The following is a 20,761-nucleotide window of genomic DNA, read 5'->3' on the forward strand; positions in this document are numbered from 1 at the left end:
ACATATGGGCTCCTGAGTGGCACAGTGGTCTAAGGCACTGCATGTCACTGCTAGAGGTGTCACTACAGACCCTGGTTTGATTCCAGGCTGTACAACTACCAGCTGTAATTGCGTGTCCCATAGGGCGGCACACAATTGGCCCAGTGCTATTAGGGTTTGACCGGGGTAGGCGGTCATTGTAAATAAGAATGTGTTCTTAACTGACTTGCCTAGTTAAAGGTTCAATATTATTTTTTTTAAGTATATGTTAGAAATTCTAATTTGTTGTGGCTAATGTTAGCTAGGTGGCTAGCCCTAACAATAGCTAGCTCTAGGGATTAGGAGTTAAGGTTCAGGGTTAGCTAAAAGTGTCAGGGTTATGGGAAGGGTTAACTAACATGCTAAGTCATTGCAAAGTAGCTAAAAAATAGTAAGTAGTTACAAAGTTGCTAATTAGCTAAAATGTTAAAGTTGTCCGTGATAAGATTCGAACATGCAACCTTCGGGTTGCTAGATGTTTGTGGTATACAGCCACATTGTGGGCCTGTTAAAATACATCAATCATGAGTCATTGGACAAATATCCACTTTGTTAGATCACATTTGTTGAATGTGCGCCAATCCGGCGTCCTTCTATCCCCCACGGTCTGCGTTCCAATTACCTCTTTACCGCATCTATGTCTCAAGTGACTCCCTCAAACAGGTTACTGTTAGGAGAATTCTGTTCCCAATGTTCATAAACTGAACTTCAATTAAACTACTCAGTCTGCACCCCAGAGTTTAAAAGATTCTGGTTAAATGACACAGACAGAGGCCCAGCTTACAATAGTCAACCATGTTTATTCACGAGAGCTCTGCTTAAAAATGAGGACACAGTCTTTTTATATGTACACATACACACACACACACACACAAATGAACTCACATCAGTAGAGAACTCCACCCCGCTTTAGGCAGCTGTATTTTTCCACAGTACACATACATTCTTTATCACACTTCTGCCACCTGTCTCCTAATCTTCTGCCCGCCTAGCCATTTTCGGGCAGTTGTTCCCCTCCCTAACTCAGGGAGGCTCCTTTTCCTGTTACTTTCACAAGGTTGTCTTATCAACTATGCCCTGCACATTTTGAAATAGTAACAGTGTTCTAGTCTTAAAAAGTCTACTCACACACAGTATTGGATTATAGTCTTTAACACATTATTATAGCCTTATAATAATAGTAATTGTGTTTGTAGAAATATTTACAAATGAATTACAAATTAAAAGCGGAAATGTCTTGAGTCAATAAGTATTCAACCCCTTTGTTATGGCAAGCCTAAATACGTTCAGGAGTAAAAATGTGCTTAACAAGTCACATAAGTTGCATGGACTGTGTGCAATAATAGTGTGATTTTTGAATGACTACCTCATCTCATTTTACATTTTACATTTTAGTCATTTAGCAGACGCTCTTATCCAGAGCGACTTACAGTAGTGAATACATTTCATACATTTTTTTTCCCCATCTCTGCACTGCACTATGGAAAGTATTCCTTGACTTTTTCCACATTTTGTTAGGTTACAGCTTTAATCTAAAATGGATTAAATCGTTTTTTTTCTCTTATCAATCTGCACACAATACCCCATTATGACAAAGCAAAAACAGGATTTTTGTTTGCTAATTTATTACAAATAAAAAACTGAAATATCACATTTACATAAGTATTCAGACCCAGTACGTTGTTGAAGCACCTTTGGCAGCGATTACAGCCTTGAGTCTTCTTGGGTATGACGCTACAGGCTTGGCACACCTGTATTTGGGGAGTTCCTCCCATTCTTCTCTGCAGATCCTCTCAAGCTCTGTCAGGTTGGATGGGGAGCGTTGCTGCACAGTTATTTTCAGGTTTCTACAGAGATGTTCGATCGGGTTCAAGTCCGGGCTCTGGCTGGGACACTCAAGGACTTTCAGAGACTTGTCCCGAAGCCCCTCCTGCATTGTCTTGGCTGTGTGCTTAGGGTCGTTGTCCTGTTGGACAGTGAACCTTCGCCTCAGTCTGAGGTCCTGAGCACTCTGGAGCAGGTTTTCATCAAGGATCTCTCTGTACTTTGCTCCGTTCATCTTTGCCTCTATCCTGTCTAGTCTCCCAGTACCTGCCCCTGAAAAACATACCCACAGCATGATGCTGCCACCACCATGCTTCACCGTAGGGATGGTGCCAGTTTTCCTCTAGAAATGTTGCTTGGCATTCAGGCCAAAGAATTCAATATTGGTTTCATTTGACCAGAGAATCTTGTTTCTCATGCTCTGAGAGTCTTTAGGTGCCTTTTTGCAAACTCCAAGCGGGCTATCAAGTGCCTTTTACTGAGGAGTGGTTTCCATCTGGCCACTACCATAAAGGCCTGGTTAGTAAAGTGCTGCAGAGATGGTTGTCCTTCTGGAAGCTTCATCCATCTCCACAGAGGAACTCTAGAGCTCTGTCAGGGTGACCATCGGCTTCTTGGTCACCTCCCTGACCAAGGCCCTTCTCCCCTGGTTCCTCAGTTTGACCAAGGCCCTTCTCCCCTGGTTGCTAGCTCTAGGAAGAGTCTGGGTGGTTCCAAACTTTTTCCATTTAAGAATGATGGAGGCCACTGTGTTCTTGGGGACCTTCAATGCTGCAGAAATGTTTTGGTACCCTTCCCCAGACCCTTCCCTCGACACAATCCTGTGTTGGAGCTCTACAGACAATTCCTTTGACCTCATGGCTTGGTTTTTGCTCTGACATGCACCGTCAACTGTGGAACCTTATATAGACAGGTGTGTGCCTTTCCAAATCATGTCCAATCAATTGAATTTATCACAGGTAGACTCCAATCAAGTTGTAGAAACATCTCAAGGATGATCAATTTTCGAGTCTCATAGCAAAGGGTCTGAATACTTACGTAAATAAGGTATTTCTGTTTATTTTTATAAATGATAAAAACCTGTTTTCACTTTGTCATTGTAAGGTATTGGGTGTAGATTGCTGAGGGTTTAAAAAAATATATATATTTTAGAGTAAGGCTGTAACGTAACAAAATGTGGAATAAGTCAAGCGGTCTGAATACTTTCCAAAGGCACCATACAGTTATCTGTAAGGTCCCTCAGTCGAGCAGTGAATTTCAAACACAGATTCATCCAAAAAGACAGAGGAGATTTTCCAATTCCTTGCAGAGAAAGGCACCTATTGGTGGATGTGTAAAAATAGAAAAGCAGACATTGAATATCCCTTTGAGCATAAAGACTTAAAAAAAACAAAAAAAACAATTAGGAACTCAGTCTGGCTTCCAACTTACTCTTGAAATGTTAATAGTAGAATGCACTAGTAGAATCTTCTTGTTACAGTATGTCAGTTATTGAATACCTTAGAGAGATATTTATAACTTGTCATAAATGTCCAGATCAACTAGCCCATGTCAGCTAACATTTTTTAGCTACGGTAGGTTTTTTTATCCCAAAGATTTTGTTGTAATGTTTGAGTCACTGAAATATCACATGAATACACATTAGACATTGTAAAATGTATAGAATTGCAAGAAAATGTGCTTTAATACTGCAAAATGTTCTCTGTACCTCATGACAAAATGTATAGAACAGCAGGGAATAAGCTTTAAAAACTGCAAAAAAAATGTCCATATCTGTGTATGTAAGTGTGTGATTGTGTTTGTGTACATCAATAGTCTATTTATGAACATGGATACACTTTGAGATTTCAAACTTTGAGATTTTAAGGACGGGTGCAGCTTAGCCTACCACCCGCTGGTGTTTATAGCACTGATGTGTGCATCTTTTGTTTGAACAACCTGCGAGGCAATATGACAATAAAAGAAGACTGAGGGGAGGGAGAAATGCTGAAATGGCTGGTGTGGGTGTTTGTTTATTGATAAGGACTTTGGTCTCTGTGGCTTCGCCAGCTTAATTACTAGCTTCCAGAACCATTACACCATTCAGGATGTGCTAGAGATGAGAAACGCAAAAGCTAGGGCGCTACAAAGCCAGATAGGCCCGTTACTATGGTGGCCATAAGGAGGGACCCGTCGCTTGAAGGAGGTTCAGAAACTAGTGGGCAGATTAAACAGCTAAAAGATTGGCTGCTGGGGATTTGAAGGTCTGGAGTTGTCAGTGTCACAGCTGTAAGGAAAACTGGACATTAGCCTACAATATAGCCTAAGAAACTACCATTGTGGAATGAAATGGTATGAAAGTGTTATTTAAGCAATAAGGCACGAGGGGGTGTGGTATATGGCCAATATACCACAGCTAAGGGCTGTTGTTACGCCCAACGCAATGCAGAGTGCCTGGATACAGCCCTTAGCCGTGGTATATTGGCCATATTGCACAACCCCTCGAGGTGCCTTATTGCTATTGTGGCTTTCAGCAAATCAGCATTCAGGGCTCGAACCACCCACGTAATAATGTGTAATTAGTAGCCTAACTATGAAAAAACAAACGTTTCGCAACAGAATCGGCGTAATGAAGACCCCATGTCTGTAATTGTATTTTTTATTGTACTTTTATTTTTTTTCTAGCCCATATATTTTTTATTAATATCAGTCTGTGACCTTTTCCAAGATGGCGGTGAACAGGGCCAACCTGCATAACATTTTCATGCTACACAAGAACAACTTAGTGAGCTCGCCATCTACTCTGACGTCGACCTCAAGAAGCCCCTCCAAGGTCAGAGTTCAGGACCTCTCAAAGGTCATGCAGTGTGTCATAAATAGTCATATTTTTTTTTAGAAGAGATCTTTGTAATCAAAGAAAAATAATGTAATACCACCAATCATCAATTGTTTGTCAATAGCTGCACATATCACTTGAGGATGAGAAAGTGATTGCTTGAATATTTGGGCCCAATTAGTGCCCATGTCTGTAATGTTGAACAGGGGATGTCTTGGCTGCACTGTATTCACTATTACAAACAAAAATGTAATTCAACACATCAACAGACAGAGCCACGTCGACCAACACAGTCAATAACACAAGACAAGTCTACATTCTCCCATTGATGGATGTCAGCCATTTTCTTTTGGTAAGGTCTCCTGCGTCTTCCATGTTCTCCTTCCCTTGAGGAATGACCTTGGCTGAAGATAGGGGGCGGTAAACGATAAGGAAGGAACACATTCAGGAGCAACGCAGCACCGACGTGGGGAAATACTCAACGGGAAGCAGGAACTAAATGAAAAGAAGCCGCTATAATGCGTTTGCTTCTGCGCTCTTCGCTATGGTACACATCGGCATTTCTTGGTTCGCATACTGCATTTAAAAGCGAGCTTGTCACACAAGCAATTACCTCATATCTGATAAAAACGATGCATTATCAAACCGAAGAGCGAGGACGACCGAACTCCTCTGACTACAGGATATATTTTAGTAAGTTATTAGCCAACCACCATGCAAGACACGGTAGCTCATTCATTCACCGATCACCAAAACGTGGCCGTTAGGGTAAATGGTACGGTATTAGCTAAGGATACATATTTCACAGCTGGTTTGGTCATTTACAATTATGGCCGCGTGGTTTGGTTGCATTCGACACATTTCAAGTGTGAGATGTGTTTTGACTGACATGTTGTTGGCTTAAAAACGCTACATTTAAATATTATTAGCTGCAACACATTCAATTTACAGAGCTCTTAAATTTTGAAAGGACATGTTTTTGGTGGCTACAATGTTGACGTACCCTTTAACCTTTGTCACGTGTTCTGTCATTGGTGAATACTTGTTACAAGTCGCCACAAAGTAATCCGTTTTCGCTTTTTATATGGTCTGGCTGGTAGGCTGTCATATTACAAGTACAGGACTGATATATAAGTCAAATTTGAAATACTATTTTCTTTCTATGGGTATATATGGGTTGTTAAAATGTGCTCCAGTGTGACATTAACAATGGCAGGTTTAAAGACCGGTCCCCATTGAATGTTTTCATTGCAGAAGACATTGATGGGGTATTCAGTTTTAAATTTGCTTTGTGGAGCTCAGTCCATATAGGTCAGTGTCACCCGCCTGACAGTTATAACCATTGAGGGGGTAGGGCATGTTGTCTTTAGTGTGAACTCCTCCACCCCGTACTATGGGATGATAAGAAATGCACTCATTTACAGAGAGCGAGCGAGTCTGGTCACACCTATTGGTTTAAAATGTTTCGATTATTGTTATCTGGATGATGTAGAAAATTGGGTGAAGTCAGGTAAATGCCCAGATCAATGTCCTTTGCCTGAGGGATTTAACCCCAGAGATTGTGATTTAATGGCACCTACCGGTATGCCTTTTGCTTGTTAGAAAACATTGCCCTAATCCAGGTCAATGGGTTGGGGTTAACCTGGGTTTTGATGGGTGCCATATTAGTTACTTAAAGGGCAATTCTGCCATTTTCAACATCTCCATCACCGAACTAGTTTCTGCATGTGAAAACAGCGTGTTACTATGACCTGTGCTTAAAAAGATAGGCAGAAAGGTCCTAAAACAATGCTTCTCTGTGACATCACAGGGTAGGATTAAAAAGTGATTTTCCAATAGAGGATATTTTATTGCTCCTCACATCACTGCAAATATTAACTTTTGATCATGTCATCGGGTAGAACTAACTTAATTTATTTTTCTTTCTACAAAATGTAGAAATGCACAGTTTTCAGACGTTGACACTGGTATTGTGCCGGAGATAATGAAAATGTGGTTGAAAAGGGGTGGAGTTAACCTTTTTTGAAGCGTTAAAGTGGAACACTATTGCATTGCTTGTGACTCAAAATGCTACATTTTTCTGTGAAGTGGTCTTACATTTTCTGTACCAACCAGTGGAAGCTCCTCAGGGGAGGACCGTCCTCAGTGAATTTCAATAAAAAGAGTGAAACATTTAAAGTTATACATTTTTAGATTCAACTATACTAAATATATTCACGGCACCAAATAATTGACTTTTAAAACACAGTTTTGCAATAAAGGTCTACAGTAGCCTCAGCAGCACTCTGTAGAGTAGCGCCATGGTGTAGCCAGTGGACAGTTAGCTCACATCCTCCTCTGGGTACATTGGGTACATCCTCCAGTGTAACTGCTAAACTGCTTTCTGACTGTACAGTGTACTGCATGATTGAAGCTAGCAGGTTTACGCGTTAGTTCTAGTCGCTATGTTGACTGATATGACAAGGATGTAGGCTGTGTGTAGCGGCTATAGTGGTCATGATATGAAGGGTTAGCTTGGAAAGAGCTTTTTCGCCTGGTCACAGACAGCTGATGTGTTGTGCACTGAAGTCCGTAAGCGAAGGGAAAAGATGAGAGGAGGAGATAGTTGCGAGAAGGAATTATATATATGTAACAGCAATGGGGTCATGCTGTTTTTATGTGGGCGCATTGAAAGTGAACTGTTTCTGTGTGACCTGGTGTATTCATTACGCCGATTCTGTTGAAAAACATTTCTTAAATGGAAGCAAACGGAACTGGGATAAAAATACCTGAATTTGTCCAATAGAAATTCACATTTGTGACTGTTGGACTAATGATTACTCCCTAGATCAGCTAGATGCAGGCAAGAGTGTGCAAGGCGGTATTGAATGTGTCACTGTCTGTCACCTTGATTACTCAAAATGATCTATGTTGTAAAGTGTTATTCATTGGCTGGGTTGTAGCAGCCTCATGATGGTTACAGGGAAAGTTTGAGTCATGTATAGCCTAAACTTATCGATGTTACATTGAGCTGGGTGAATGGAATATGAATTACAGTCATCCAATATGCTGTAATAGAAAAGGCCATGTTCATAAAAATGTTTTAAAAAACATCCTCAAAAAATGTCAGGCTCCCGAGTGGCGCAGCGGTCTAAGGCACTGCATCTCAGTGCTAGAGGCGTCACTACAGACCCTGGTTCGATTCCAGTCTGTATCACATCCGCCTGTGATTGGTTGTCCCATAGGGCGGTGCACAATTGGCCCAGCGTCGTTAGGGTTTGGCCGGGTAGGCCATCATTGTAAATAAGAATTTGTTCTTAACTGACATGCCTAGATAAATAAAAATCCTCCCTCATCTTAAACGGCACCGACCGCCACTGGCACCTAGTAACACCATAAATGTTGCATCAAGCACTTGCGGTATACCAACAGTTCCAGAAAGGTTTGAGAATGAATATATTACTAATACAGTACATCAGTCAATTTACTTTGCATGCGTTTCTGTTTTCTTCTAGAAACCTCTGACGGGAAATACATCTCTCCCTTTCATGATATTCCACTTATCGCCGATGGAGATCAGGTATGCTCTCGATGGTGCTACACATTTTGTTCAATCTGGGTCTATTCTTACTTGGTTGTTGTAGCTTTTATGAAACCGGTCTATGTGATGCAAGGAACAATGTTTCCATATTTCCTTTTTGCATGTGGAAATTATAATGGGTGTGAGTATGGAACCTTTTAGGCTGGCATTTTCAAACAGAAGCCACATTCATTGCCATTGATTTTTGGTGCGTTCAAGTGCTAAGACCACGTGTCAAACTCATTCCAAGCAGGGCTGAGTGTCAGCGGGTTTTTGCTCCACCCTTGTACTTGATTGATGAATTAAGGTCACTGATTTAGTAAGGAACTCCCCTCATCTGGTTGTCCAGGTCTTCACTGAAAGGAAAAACCAAAAACCAGCAGACACTAGGCCCTCCTTGGAATGAGTTTGATACCCCTGGCTTAGACAGAAAATCTCTGAAAAAGCATGATTTGATCTGACAAGGAAATATGTTTATTGAATATGTAAAGGTTACACATACTTCTCAGTGGGTTTGTCAATAGTAAGGTGGCCTGCAAATGTCTAGCCATTTTGTAGCACCTCACTTGCTGGGTATTTTTCCTGTTAGTCTACTATTAGTGTCTGGAACCTCGTACGTGATGTCAGATATTGTGTAGGTCTACCAAATATGTCTTTGTTAATGTCATTTGTGTCTTACTGAAGGAAAATGATGTGCCATCTAAAAAACTGAAGAAGAATGACAATGAGGTATCTCTACTACAAACAAAGCAAAACAATTGAATCTCTTTAATGAATGCTGAACGCCTTGATTATATTATCTTTGATATAGTTCATATTTTGTTTTACAGGTTCTGTACAACATGGTTGTGGAGGTACCTCGATGGTCCAATGCCAAAATGGAGGCAAGTATTGTTTTGGGAGCCTGTCAATGTTACTTTAAGTATTAATCTAATACTATGGTGTGTCCATATACAAGAGAATTTGAGACAACCACCGACATAAAGGCGGTCGACTTTTGTCCGAGGTTTGTCGTCCCTCGTTGGCCGAGCTCTATTTTGACTGATCCAAACATCGTTGAGAGCTTTCTGACGTGCTAGCACACTGGTCTTTGACTAGAAACAGCCAGACAATAGATTAATAATGCATCTGTCTTAAAAACAAAGGTCCTATAAAAATCATCTTCCCTTCATTATAAATTATGTCCTTGCACCAGGCAACTTGTTAATGATATTTAAGCACTTCAGGCAGAGAGAGAGAGAGCTGGAGCTGTGTGAACTTTGAAAGTTGATGGAAAGGTCATCTCAAGCTCTCCAGCAGTGGCAGCTGATGGAATAGTAGAGGAGAATGAAAGTGAAAACTGGGTTTGTGGGTACTATTTATTTTATGAGGATTCTAAAATGGATGCCCTTCTGATGTCACTGTCTCTCTTAAGCTGGTAAACTGCTGACCCGAGTCATCGTGTGTTAATTATGCATCTTTCTTTTAGATTGCAACCAAGGAACCACTGAACCCGATCAAGCAGGATGTGAAGAAGGGCAAACTCCGATACGTGGCCAACGTGTTTCCTCATAAAGGTTACATCTGGAACTACGGGGCGCTCCCACAGGTGAGACCTCTGTCACCTCTGAGTTGATCATCCCGCTGTTGCGTTACAGTGTTCTCTTGTTACGGAGTTGATCATCCTTCTGTCGTGTTACGTATTTCACCATCCCTCTGTTTTCTTCCGGAGTTGAACAAAATCAACAACTGGAGAGATTCTAAATGGACGTCTATCCCATTGTTAACCCTATTCGCTAGTCCTTCAGCGGAAAACACTAGAACGTCTCAGTGGAAACTCGACTGCCAGTAATGCATTTCTTCTTTCATCCTCCGGCAGTATTGATTTAGCCAAAGTGAACGACTAATACAGGCGGATACATGGAAAACACTTCACAATTCATAAAATGGGTCTTGTTGGTGAAATCCACAGCGTGTGGCCCTGAGCGTTTTCATATACGAGTGCATTAAGCAGCCTGCCCCGCGGACATCATTGATTTGCCCATTACTTATTATTATTGTCTGCTGCCCTCCCCACTGGCTGAGAAAGATGCACTGTGGTCGGCTCGACAAATTTGACAGTTCATCTCACGATGTTCAACATTACGGAATACAAACAAAGTGTTAACAGGGCTAATGTTGTTAGCGCTGTCTGTTCTCGTGTTGAAACAGACATGGGAAGACCCGAACCACACGGACAAGGACACCAAGTGCTGCGGTGACAATGACCCCATAGACGTCTGCGAAATCGGCACGCTGGTAAGACTGTCTAGACTTTGGCTAAATCATATCCAAGAATAATAACATTACTTGTATGTATGAAAGTTAATTTAGTCAGTTAATAGTTAATTTACAAACAATATGTGTCTAGACCATATTATAATTAAGCAATAAGGCCTGACGAGGTGTGGTATATGGCCAATATACCATGGCTAAGGGCGGTCCTTACGCACGACGCAGCGCAGAGTGCCTGTATACATCCCTTTGCCGTGATATATTGGCCATATACAACAAACCCCCGAGGTGTCTTATTGCTATTATAAACTGGTTATATAAATGTTTTGTCATAGCCATGGTATACAGTCTGATATACCACGGCTGTCAGCCAATCAGTATTCAGAGCTTAAACCACCCAGTTTATAATATGTATATAAAGTAGAACGTATAATGAAATGCATGTTAATAAAGAACATGTCATGTATATTGTACTTTTATCTGAGGAGTTGTCTGTCTTCTTACCTGTGTCCTGCAGGTGTGTTCCCCAGGTCAGGTGATCCAGGTGAAAGTGCTGGGGGTCCTGGCCATGATCGACGAGGGAGAGACGGACTGGAAGCTGATAGCCATCAACGCTGACGACCCAGAGGCCCCCAGCCTTAACAGTCAGTCTTAGGAACTTGTCATTGTTGTAGTAGACATTTTCAACACATTTGTCATATACTGGTCCCCTGTGGGAATCGAACCCACAACCCTGGCATTGCAAGCACCATGCTCTACAAAACTGAGCCACACAGGACCAGCATATGTTTAGAATCACAGTGTGCTCTCTTGTATTCTCCTCAGGTATCGAGGATGTCCGCAAGAGCAGATCGGGTCATTTGGAGGCCACGGTCGACTGGTTTAAAAAATACAAGGTGCCAGATGGCAAACCCGAAAATCAGTTTGCGTTCAATGGACAGTTCAAAGACAAGGTACATGGAGTTTCTCCATTAGGGCCACATACTATATATTAAAGCGTAATAGCTGGGATATATCGTACTATTTTCCTGAAAGTGTTCCAGTCCAGTGCCATGGTAGTTACTTTAATAGGAGGGACTCTGATGGTGCAGTCCCTTCCCCAGGGATAGCAAATGATTAGTTTCTTTCTATTGTCCTTTGTCTCCCTCCCTCCATTCCTCCTCCTCTTTAGGACTTTGCTGTGGAGGTCATTAAGTCCACTCACAAGCACTGGAGGGCACTGGTGCAGAAGCAGACTAATGGTGGCGAGATAGATTGGTGAGGAGCGTGTGTGTGTGTGTTATCCCAGCAGGGTCTGTTAGCCCACCAGGGTGTGTGTGTGTGTTTCAGTTTCATCCTACGTTACACATAATACACTGCTCATGTGGTCGGTCAGCTAACAGCCCCCCAGCACCCCTTATGAAATTACAATAAGCCTGCATTATGTGTTGTTGATTTTTCTGTGTTGCTAGATAATGACCTAAGTTTCTTAACAACAGTAAAAACGTCTCTGTCTGCGAGAGCCCTTTCAAATTCACTGGGGAGGACGCCTACAATGTGGTCAAATCGGTGAGAATATCAATTCAGCTCTGTGTGTGTTGTAACTACAACTAAGCTTTGTGTTTTCAAGCAATGTCGTCAGGAACAGTCTTAGTATCGTGTTTGGATCTGATAGTCTTGTGACATCATATCCTGTGCTTCCTCCTTAGGCTCCTGCTAGTGGCGAGGCACTTCCTGTATCTCCAGAAGGTATGTATCAAGTGACTGACTTGCTTGACAATGAGACCCATTTTAACCACATGATTGAATTGACAAGAAATAAGAAATACATATATTCATATTATATATGTGTATATATTACATTCCCTTTTTTACTGTCACATTGATATCCACTATTGTCTGTTACAGTGGACAAGTGGCATTTCCTTTCCAAGTGATTCTGGAGTGAAGTCCTGCGATGTAAAAAGCCGAGAACTTTTGTCCAATATTCAAATGAAGCACTTCAAGTACTGTATTTTTTCTATTGTTACTGCACATTTTTTAGTATTCAGCTGAATTGGTTATTCCCATCTAAATTTGTAAATGATTATATCATGTTTTATTGCATTATGTTTGAGACTGATGTTCTTGTACAGACAGACAGGCCTATTTTATTTAAAAGTGCCAAAATGCATTTCAGTAATGGGTTGTATGCTATTGAAATAAGAACACGTTCTTTGATATTTCATATTCATAATTTCTCAATTCGAAAACTACATTTGCACAGTTTTCTTTGTAAAGTATCCAATGGTTCGAGCCACCTTCTTTTGATAAATTAAAGCTTCCAGGTGTGAGACGCATGGTGTGCCTTTGATTGACATCAACAACATTTCCACACACAAACATGCAGACCAAAATAAATATTTTAACCACTCAAATTCAAATGACAACTAGATGGGAAACTTAAAACGTGCTTTAAATAAATATAAATTTTATTAAAAACACCCACATCTCAGCAATATCAGGAATGATATCATAAACAGCTTTCAAATAAACTGCATTCAGTACATTACAATACTTACAGCATTATAACATTCTTAATTCCATTTTTAGCATACCAACCTTAAAGGGGAACAAGGGAAGCAGTAACAAAAAAAGACGGAGGCAGAAAATAACAAAACGTTTTAAAAACTTTAGTGTCTCAAACTGCAAAATACCAACACGTGTACATTAAACTGCTAGCTTAACATAAGAGCTGTGCACTCTCGTGCGTTAGTCAAGGTCAAAGTCATTCAAGTAATGTTGAATCACACTCCAACACTCTGAAGCTTTTCAAGTATGGCTATGCTCATCACCCGCTATGTCTCAGACACTCCTTTTCACAACCACAACCTGCTACTGTCGCTGGGTCCTGTACACTGAAATTCAACATTAAAATGATCTATTCTTTTTTTTCACAAACTGCAAACCTTTACAAAAACTAAGTGACTTTAGCTAACAGGAACCTTAGAGCTGTAAACATTGCTGTTTTTTGACAGTGAGTGTTGCAATCTACAAAACCCAGGAACATTATCTAACTGAGCGTCATGTGAACCTGGAAAAGACTAAAAGATAGATTTGAAAGAAGATTGCTGATAGAAACATGGGCCGTGGGTACATTTGACAAAATTACAATAAACCTACACCTTTTAACATATTACAATAGTAGGTTGTTATTAAAAATCAACAATTGTATTTCTGTAATACAAACACGTGGTATGTACAATGTGGCATAATTTATTTTAAACACATTTACAATAATCTACTGATTTTCTTAAATAAAATGTTTTGTAATATTTTATTACATTGTTTTTTTTTCTGAAAAGAGAAAGGAAGTGCTTTGGGAAAACGATAGTATAAATGTTAGAGTGGGGGGGTTGTCACTCAGAAATCACCGTTGACTCATATCATTAAAATCAAATGGAGAGAAAGATAATCGTAATATAATTGTTTAGTGGTTATAAATACATTTCACTATTAAACTATACACAGGCACACAAATGTGCGTCATCATCTAGCATCATAACTGCCCTGGTCTTGCCTCACAGTAAAAGCGAACGCATCGCTCTTTACCTTGTCAATGCCATACTTTCCCTTTAGTCAATTCAGTGCATATTATGTGTTCAAATTTACTTCAAAAGTATACCACCAATCTACTAGCTAAAGCATAAGTACAACAAAAAAAACGCAGGTCGTCAATTCCATATTTTTGCTGATAAAGTTTAGTTTTGTGTTTTCTAAGTGTGTGTATTTATGAGGGGAAAGAAGAAACCCACACACTGCTCTTGCTAGTGTCACTGCTCTTTATTAAGCTTTATGTATCAGCCTCAAGGCCTTCATCAGATGGCTCTGACGAAAGCTCTGACAAGCCTTGAGGCTGATACGAAAACCTTAATAAAGAGCGGTGGTGATAAGAGCAGTGTGCGGGTTTCTTTTTCTCATCTCAACTGTTACCGTGCACTTGCAACAAAGATAGCTCAGATGTGCGAGTGCCTTTTTTAAGGGTGGTGTGTATACAGTACCAGTCAAAAGTTTGGACACACCTACTCATTGAAGGGTTTTTCTTTATTTTGGACTATTTTCGACATTGTAGAATAATAGTGAAGATATCAAAACTATGAAATGACACATGGAATCACGTAGTAACCAAAAAAGTGTAAAACAAATCAAAATATATTTTAGATTCTTCAAAGTAGCCACCCTTTGCCTTGATGACAGCTTTGCACACGCTTGGCATTCTCTCAACCAGCTTCACCTGGAATGCTTTTCCAACAGTCTTGAAGGAGTTCTCACATATGCTGAGCCATTGTTGGCTGCTTTTCCTTCACTCTGTAGTCCAACTCATCCCAAACCATCTCAATTGGGTTGAGGTTGGGTGATTGTGGAAGCCAGGTCATCTGATGCAGCACTCCATCACTCTCCTTCTTGGTAAAATAGCCCTTACACAGCCTGGAGGTGTGTTAGGTCATTTTCCTGTTGAAAAACAAATGATAGTCCCACTAAGCCCATCCAGATGTGATGGTGTATCACTGCAGAATGCTGTTGTAGCCATGCTGGTTAAGTGTGCCTTGAATTCTAAGAAGATCACAGACAGTGTCACCAGCAAAGCACCCCCACGTCATCACACATCCTCCTCCATGCTTCACGGTGGGAACCACACATGCCGAGATCATCCATTCACCTACTCTTCATCTCACAAAGACATGGCGGTTCGAACCCAAACTCTCAAATTTGGACTCATCAGACCAAAGGACAAATTTCCACTGGTCTAATGTCCTTTGCTCATGTTTCTTGGCCCAAGGAAGTCTCTTATTATTATTAGTGTCCATTAGTAGTGGTTTCTTTGCAGCAATTTGACCATGAAGGCCTGATTCACGCAGTCTCCTCTGAACGGTTGATGTTGAGATGTGTCTGTTACCTGAACTCTGTGAAGCATTTATTTGGGCTACAATTTCTGAGGCCGGTAACTCTAATGAACTTATCCTCTGCAGCAGAGGTAACTCTGGGTCTTCCTTTCCTGTGGCGGTCCTCATGAGAGCCAGTTTCATCATAGCGCTTGATGGTTTTTGCGACTGCACTTGAAGAAACTTTCCGGATTGACTGACCTTCAAGTAATGATGGACTGTCATTTTTCTTTGCTTATTTGAGCTGTTCTTGTCATAATATAGAAATTCCACAAATTAACTTTTAACAAGGCACACCTGTTAATTGAAATACATTGCAGGTGACTACCTCATGAAGCTGGTTGAGAGAATGCCAAGAGTGTGCAAAGCTGTCAAAGGCAAAGGGTGGCTATATAAAATATATTTAGATTTTTTTCACACTTTTTTTGGTTGCTACATGATTCCATATGTATTATTTAATAGTTTTGTTGTCTTTACTATTATTCTACAATGTAGAAAATAGTATAAATAAAGAAAGCCTTGAATGAGTAGGTGTGTCCAAACTCTTGACTGGTACAGTAAGTAATTCATTGGGATTCAAGATGGAGGCAAATTGCTGAATGAGAGGAAAACTAGATGAATGTACAGAAATGAGTTGAAATATCCCTGATTTTGCTATTATATCAAAGCTTAAAGTTCAAGTAATTCTTCCTAGTAGATCGAGCATGAAGAAAGCAGTAAGCAATGAACTCAGCCTTGGTGGTGGCCTGAAGTCTGTTATTGTAGTTAACTTTTCTTGAAAGTGACAACAAAGGAAGGAGAAGGAAATGTCTTTGTATCATGCTCCTGTAATATTGCCAAACTAGTTCTGAGGTATATGGCAAGTAGGTACTTTAACTGTACATCATTCATTAGCCTTCTCAACGCCCCTAGGTTCTCACATATGTTCGCATAGCAGGTTGAGTAGCACCATATGTAATTAAAATCAGTTCAAACCCAAAGAAATATAACTTTTCTTTACAACACTAAAATCCTAAAGCGTTAAAAAGAGTAATTAATTTACTGTACAAATCTAATCTTTTATCATACAACTAGATTACAGTTATTTAAAGATCAACCACAGCAAGCCAGCTGCCTTTGAAACCGTGATACTGACATATGAGCTAACCCTGTTTCATGTCCTACACCAAAGGAAGGTAAGGAACATGTTCACAAAACAACAGTCGCATGACAACACGTAATATAGCCACAATTCAGTTTTTTTTCTGTGAACCTGTGGTCAAGAACTCTGAAACAGTTGCTGACAAAGTAAATAACCCTTGCGAAAAGCACATTTTTTGTTGTTGAAACATTACCGTCTAAAAATGCACCTTTTTAGAATGGCTCAATTTACAATGTAAAGGACATGATAACAATTGTGAAACTGAAAGCACCAGAAAGTAAAATGTAAAAATTAGATTGGCATGATATTCTTACTGTTTTACAGGTAGGCTACAGTAATTTAAATCAAGTTTTTGTGATAAGTCTATCAATTTCATGTCTAGAAAATAATTCCTTTGTTGTAACTGTAGATGTTTTTGCACCAATCATCTGATTTGAAGGTATTATCAAAATATTTCACCTTCAATATCAAACGTGCTTTTTTTTTGCTGATGATATTTTGTCGATTTTGTACAGTATTTTCAGTTTCATCCATTTTCACACAAATCATCTGGAGAAACACGTTTATCTATGCAAACTGATTTGGTTCAAACATGAAGACATTTGAACAAAACTGTAAAGTAAAGACACGCTCCACTTTTAGCACCGTTATTGTGGTGTGTCCACAAAGTTCAGTGTTTTTTACAGTATGTCAAGATTATATATAAAAAAATGTTTAAATGCTTAATTAGAAAATTAAAGCCACCAAAAAGAAACATTGTTTCCAGTAAAATAGAGGTCCTGATGTATTGGACCTGCAGAGCACCCGAGAAATGTTAACAGTGTGTATCTTGTAAAAGTAACCAGATAATAAATACTTCCTTAGTAGAGGGGGTCAACCAACCAATCGGTAAGGTTCAAACTTTCAAGAGGTGACAAACCTGATGTACTCTATAATGTGGTACGACTTCCAATTGGTCAAGTTCCTTCTCCACCCACGCTGTGTGTTCTTCTGACACTGTTGCTTACCGTCGGGAGAGAGAGGATGCTCTGTGTTTTGAGGCTAGTGGTGCTTCAGCTTGAGGTTTTAAGATAGCACCGTCAGTATAGCACCGTGAGTTTTTATTCTCAGTGTTATTCCTCATGAGTGAACCCTACAGAACAGTATGAATATCTCTTGTCTAGATGAAGCGGCTGTACGGCCCTGTGACCTTGGTAAAAGCGTAGGGCGACGTGTTGACGTAGGTGTTTGTGGTGCACGACATGGACCTCTCCATGAGGGTCTGGATGAAGCGCTTGTACGGAGGCTCCCCTTGCTGCTCCGACAGCTCCGGGTGCTCCCTCTTCGCTCCCTTCTTAGAGCTCTTGCTGGGCGTCACTGTGGCGCCCTCGGCCCCGTTCCTCTCGGCGTCCTCATCCTTCTCCCGTTGCTTCTCGGCCATCTTGGCCTCCCACAGCGCCAGGCCGTGCTTTGCCTCGTTCATGTTCTTGTGCTGGTAAAACACGAGGGAGATGCGAGCGGGGTGGTTGCGTTTGGGTTTTTTTAGCGGCGTGGTGGCATGCATCTCCCGCTTGGCACACTCGATGAGGATGGAGCCGTGGCTGGGCGCCACAGCCACCCCGCCGATCTCCGGATCCAGGAAGTTGTGCTCGTTGTCGGACCACATGGCCGGTTTCTCCTTGGGTGTGGTGGGCATTGGCGGACCCGACCTGGGCTCCTGCTTGATCATGGGGGAACCCCCGTGGAGGTGTTCGTTGGGGAGCCCTGGGAACCCTGGTTGCGTGGGTGTCATGCACGGGCTTTGGAGACCCATCTCTGTCTTGACTTGCATACAGAAGGGGTCCTGGGGGCTGCCCGGGGGGAACATTTTGGTGCTCTGGGAGAGGTAGGGGTTGGGGTACCCACCAAACTGATTGCCTTTGCTTACTGCTGCTGCATAGTCCAGCCCTGGGTGGTGGGCTGAGGGTGGCCTGGAGAGGGCATCCAGGTATTGGGCGTCGGGGGCACCGCTGGGACCATACGAGGGGGGACCGTAGGGGCTCATGGGGTGGATGCTGGACCTCATGCTGCTACAGTTGCTGTAACCATTGATCTGTAAACCGGACTCACCATACCGCGGAGGGTAGTTGACCCCATAGCGTTGGTGCGCACCATACTGCTGCTGCATGTCAGGGTAAAGCGCTTCTGGCCTCTGTTGCCGGTACATGTCCAGGTGCTTTGGGTTCGAGGTGTAGTAAGGGTGGTAGTTGTCTAAGGGCGTACCTCCGTTACACTGATAACCCGGGTAGGGGCTACCTGGAGTCATGGGGCTGGGATAAGAGCTCGGTGGATTCGACCCATTTATGTAAGAGGTGGGTACGTGCAAAGGGGAGGGGTAAGGGCTTGCTGAGGCTGGTGGCTGGGGGTACATGCTACCTGGCTTGGAAGTGCTTTGAAAAGGGCCGGGGTGGTTGGGGAAGCGGGCGTAGGGGCTGGCTGGATGGGGGGAGCCAGGGAAGGCGTGAAGGGCATTCTGGTGCTGCTGTTGCTGGAGTTGCTGGAGGTGGGCGCCGAGGGGGTGACCTGGCGGCTGACCTGGTGGCTGGGGGGTCGTTCCCATGGCGCCTGGATTTGGACCTGGGAGAAGAGAGCGATGGAAACACATCTTAGAAACAGGCAGCATAACTTGGGCCCGCTGTTTTGGGTGATCATGACCTAGATTTTTATCTTTATTTTAAGTATTTTCCAGAAATTAGAATTACACCAAAAATGCAAGCAATTGTCTGAGGATGGTGCTGCACCATCTGACATAAAATGGGACAGTTTGATGGAAAAGCTTTAAATGAAAGGTTAAAATCCAAGTCATGTGACAAAACACAGGGCCCTAAGCATAACATATATAAAATGCTAAGAAATACTGTAGACTGACTGTGTACGATATCACCAGTCATTATACAAGATGATGCCAAGGACGCATGTTGATCGATCTATAAAGATTCAATCTATTAGAGGCTGATGGAATGCTAGAATGTGCTGGAGGAGAACAACATTATCGTCTGTGTCTTCTATTCTAAAATATCACTAGTCCTCCTACATTAGCGTCTTGTGTCTGAACCCTTCTACACGGTGTACATCTCCACCCACCTGTCCCAGGAGTGCTCTGAGCTATGCTCTCATAAGTGCTACTAGGTTTCAGCTTGGCCTGTAGGGCTTTCTCCGCCTTCGAAGGCGTGTCCGGTCCACCGGCGTTCTTGTTCGCGGCAGCCCGCTTGGCGTCCAGCTTCTTCTGCCGGCAGGACTTGGCGGGCTCGGAGAGCATGCGGATCTGGCGGCGGAAGGCATTGAGCACCTGGATGGCGCCCGTCTTGATCTTCTCCTGCTGGCCCTCTGCACTGCCAAATTCGTCCGTTGGCGAGGCCTTGTAAAGGGGCAGCACATGGAGCTGCTCGTCCTCCGGAATCTTCCCGATCTGGCGGTTGTCCTCCTTGGTTAGCGTGCACACCTGGGATAGATGGTGGGTGGGAAGAGACAAGCTTGAGTGCTCTGTTTGCTTTTTACAAATGTTTTGACTAGTGTTATTTTATTTACATCTGAATATCCACTGGGAAGAGGCATCTTCTGTTTATTACAGTATATATATTTTTTTTTACTTTTTTTTTTGCAAATTCCAAAATGTGACACTGTATTGGAATTTTGCTCTGTCATATTTGGCTTACCACAGTGCTGCCCCCCTGCATGTTGTGGAGGTCTCTGTGAGCGTGAGCACAGAAGTCCATACAGGCGGTGACACCTGAGAAAGGTCGCCCCTCCCCCTTTCCCAGACGGCAGTCTGGCGCCCTTTGCTCATGTTCCACCTGTGGATGAACAATATGGGAGTTCGTCACTGTCTGCAGACAGGTGGCGTTATTCCCCAGGCGAGTCACTGTACTAGTGTAGATAAGTGGTTCTATCTGGCGTGAAGAGAATGTAGGTTACTGGGTTAAGTACCAGTATGTCACAGAAATACCAGGGTTGTGTTCAGTTGAAAATGTTTTAAAACATAGAGAAAAATGGAGGTACAACTTGAACTTGTCCAATGAACAAACAGATTTTCATCTGTGGTTGCAAAACATTATGCTACGGCGTGCCCCACTGAACACGACCCTCAGTGCAAAGAGAAGACATGGATGCCCATAGGGTTTATGTTACGAGCATAAAAATCAGTCTCACTAAATGAAACTTATCACTGTTCAAGCTAATAAATAATTTCATTTAAAGGCTCCTGTAGGTGATGTAGCCCCCTTTAAATTAAT

General features: G+C 42.0%; 2 protein-coding genes across 2 annotated transcripts in view; one reads left to right on the top strand and one right to left on the bottom strand.

Annotated features, from left to right (window-relative positions):
* The first annotated feature begins 5,068 nt into the window (after window positions 1-5,068).
* LOC106610355 (inorganic pyrophosphatase) lies at window positions 5,069-12,787 on the top strand. Its single transcript, XM_014209672.3, has 12 exons — window positions 5,069-5,350; window positions 8,152-8,216; window positions 8,901-8,945; window positions 9,047-9,100; window positions 9,685-9,804; window positions 10,407-10,493; window positions 10,987-11,113; window positions 11,295-11,422; window positions 11,641-11,726; window positions 11,948-12,017; window positions 12,158-12,197; window positions 12,357-12,787. Exons 1-12 carry the CDS (start codon window positions 5,176-5,178, stop codon window positions 12,383-12,385), a joined length of 1,026 nt encoding a protein of 341 aa, XP_014065147.1. The 5' UTR covers window positions 5,069-5,175; the 3' UTR covers window positions 12,386-12,787.
* Window positions 12,788-12,898: 111 nt separating this feature from the next.
* Window positions 12,899-20,761, bottom strand: part of LOC106610354 (methylcytosine dioxygenase TET2) — a 56,580-nt gene continuing 48,717 nt past the window's right edge. The window contains exons 8-10 of the mRNA XM_045722890.2: window positions 20,186-20,323; window positions 19,614-19,971; window positions 12,899-19,106 (exon numbers count right to left, since the gene is read on the bottom strand). Coding sequence (XP_045578846.1) covers window positions 17,671-19,106; window positions 19,614-19,971; window positions 20,186-20,323 — 1,932 coding nt within the window. The 3' untranslated portion in view covers window positions 12,899-17,670. The remainder of the gene's footprint in view (window positions 19,107-19,613; window positions 19,972-20,185; window positions 20,324-20,761) is intronic.

Source organism: Salmo salar, chromosome 08 (assembly GCF_965601325.2).
Source record: "Salmo salar chromosome 08, fSalSal1, whole genome shotgun sequence".
NCBI lineage: Eukaryota > Metazoa > Chordata > Actinopteri > Salmoniformes > Salmonidae > Salmo > Salmo salar.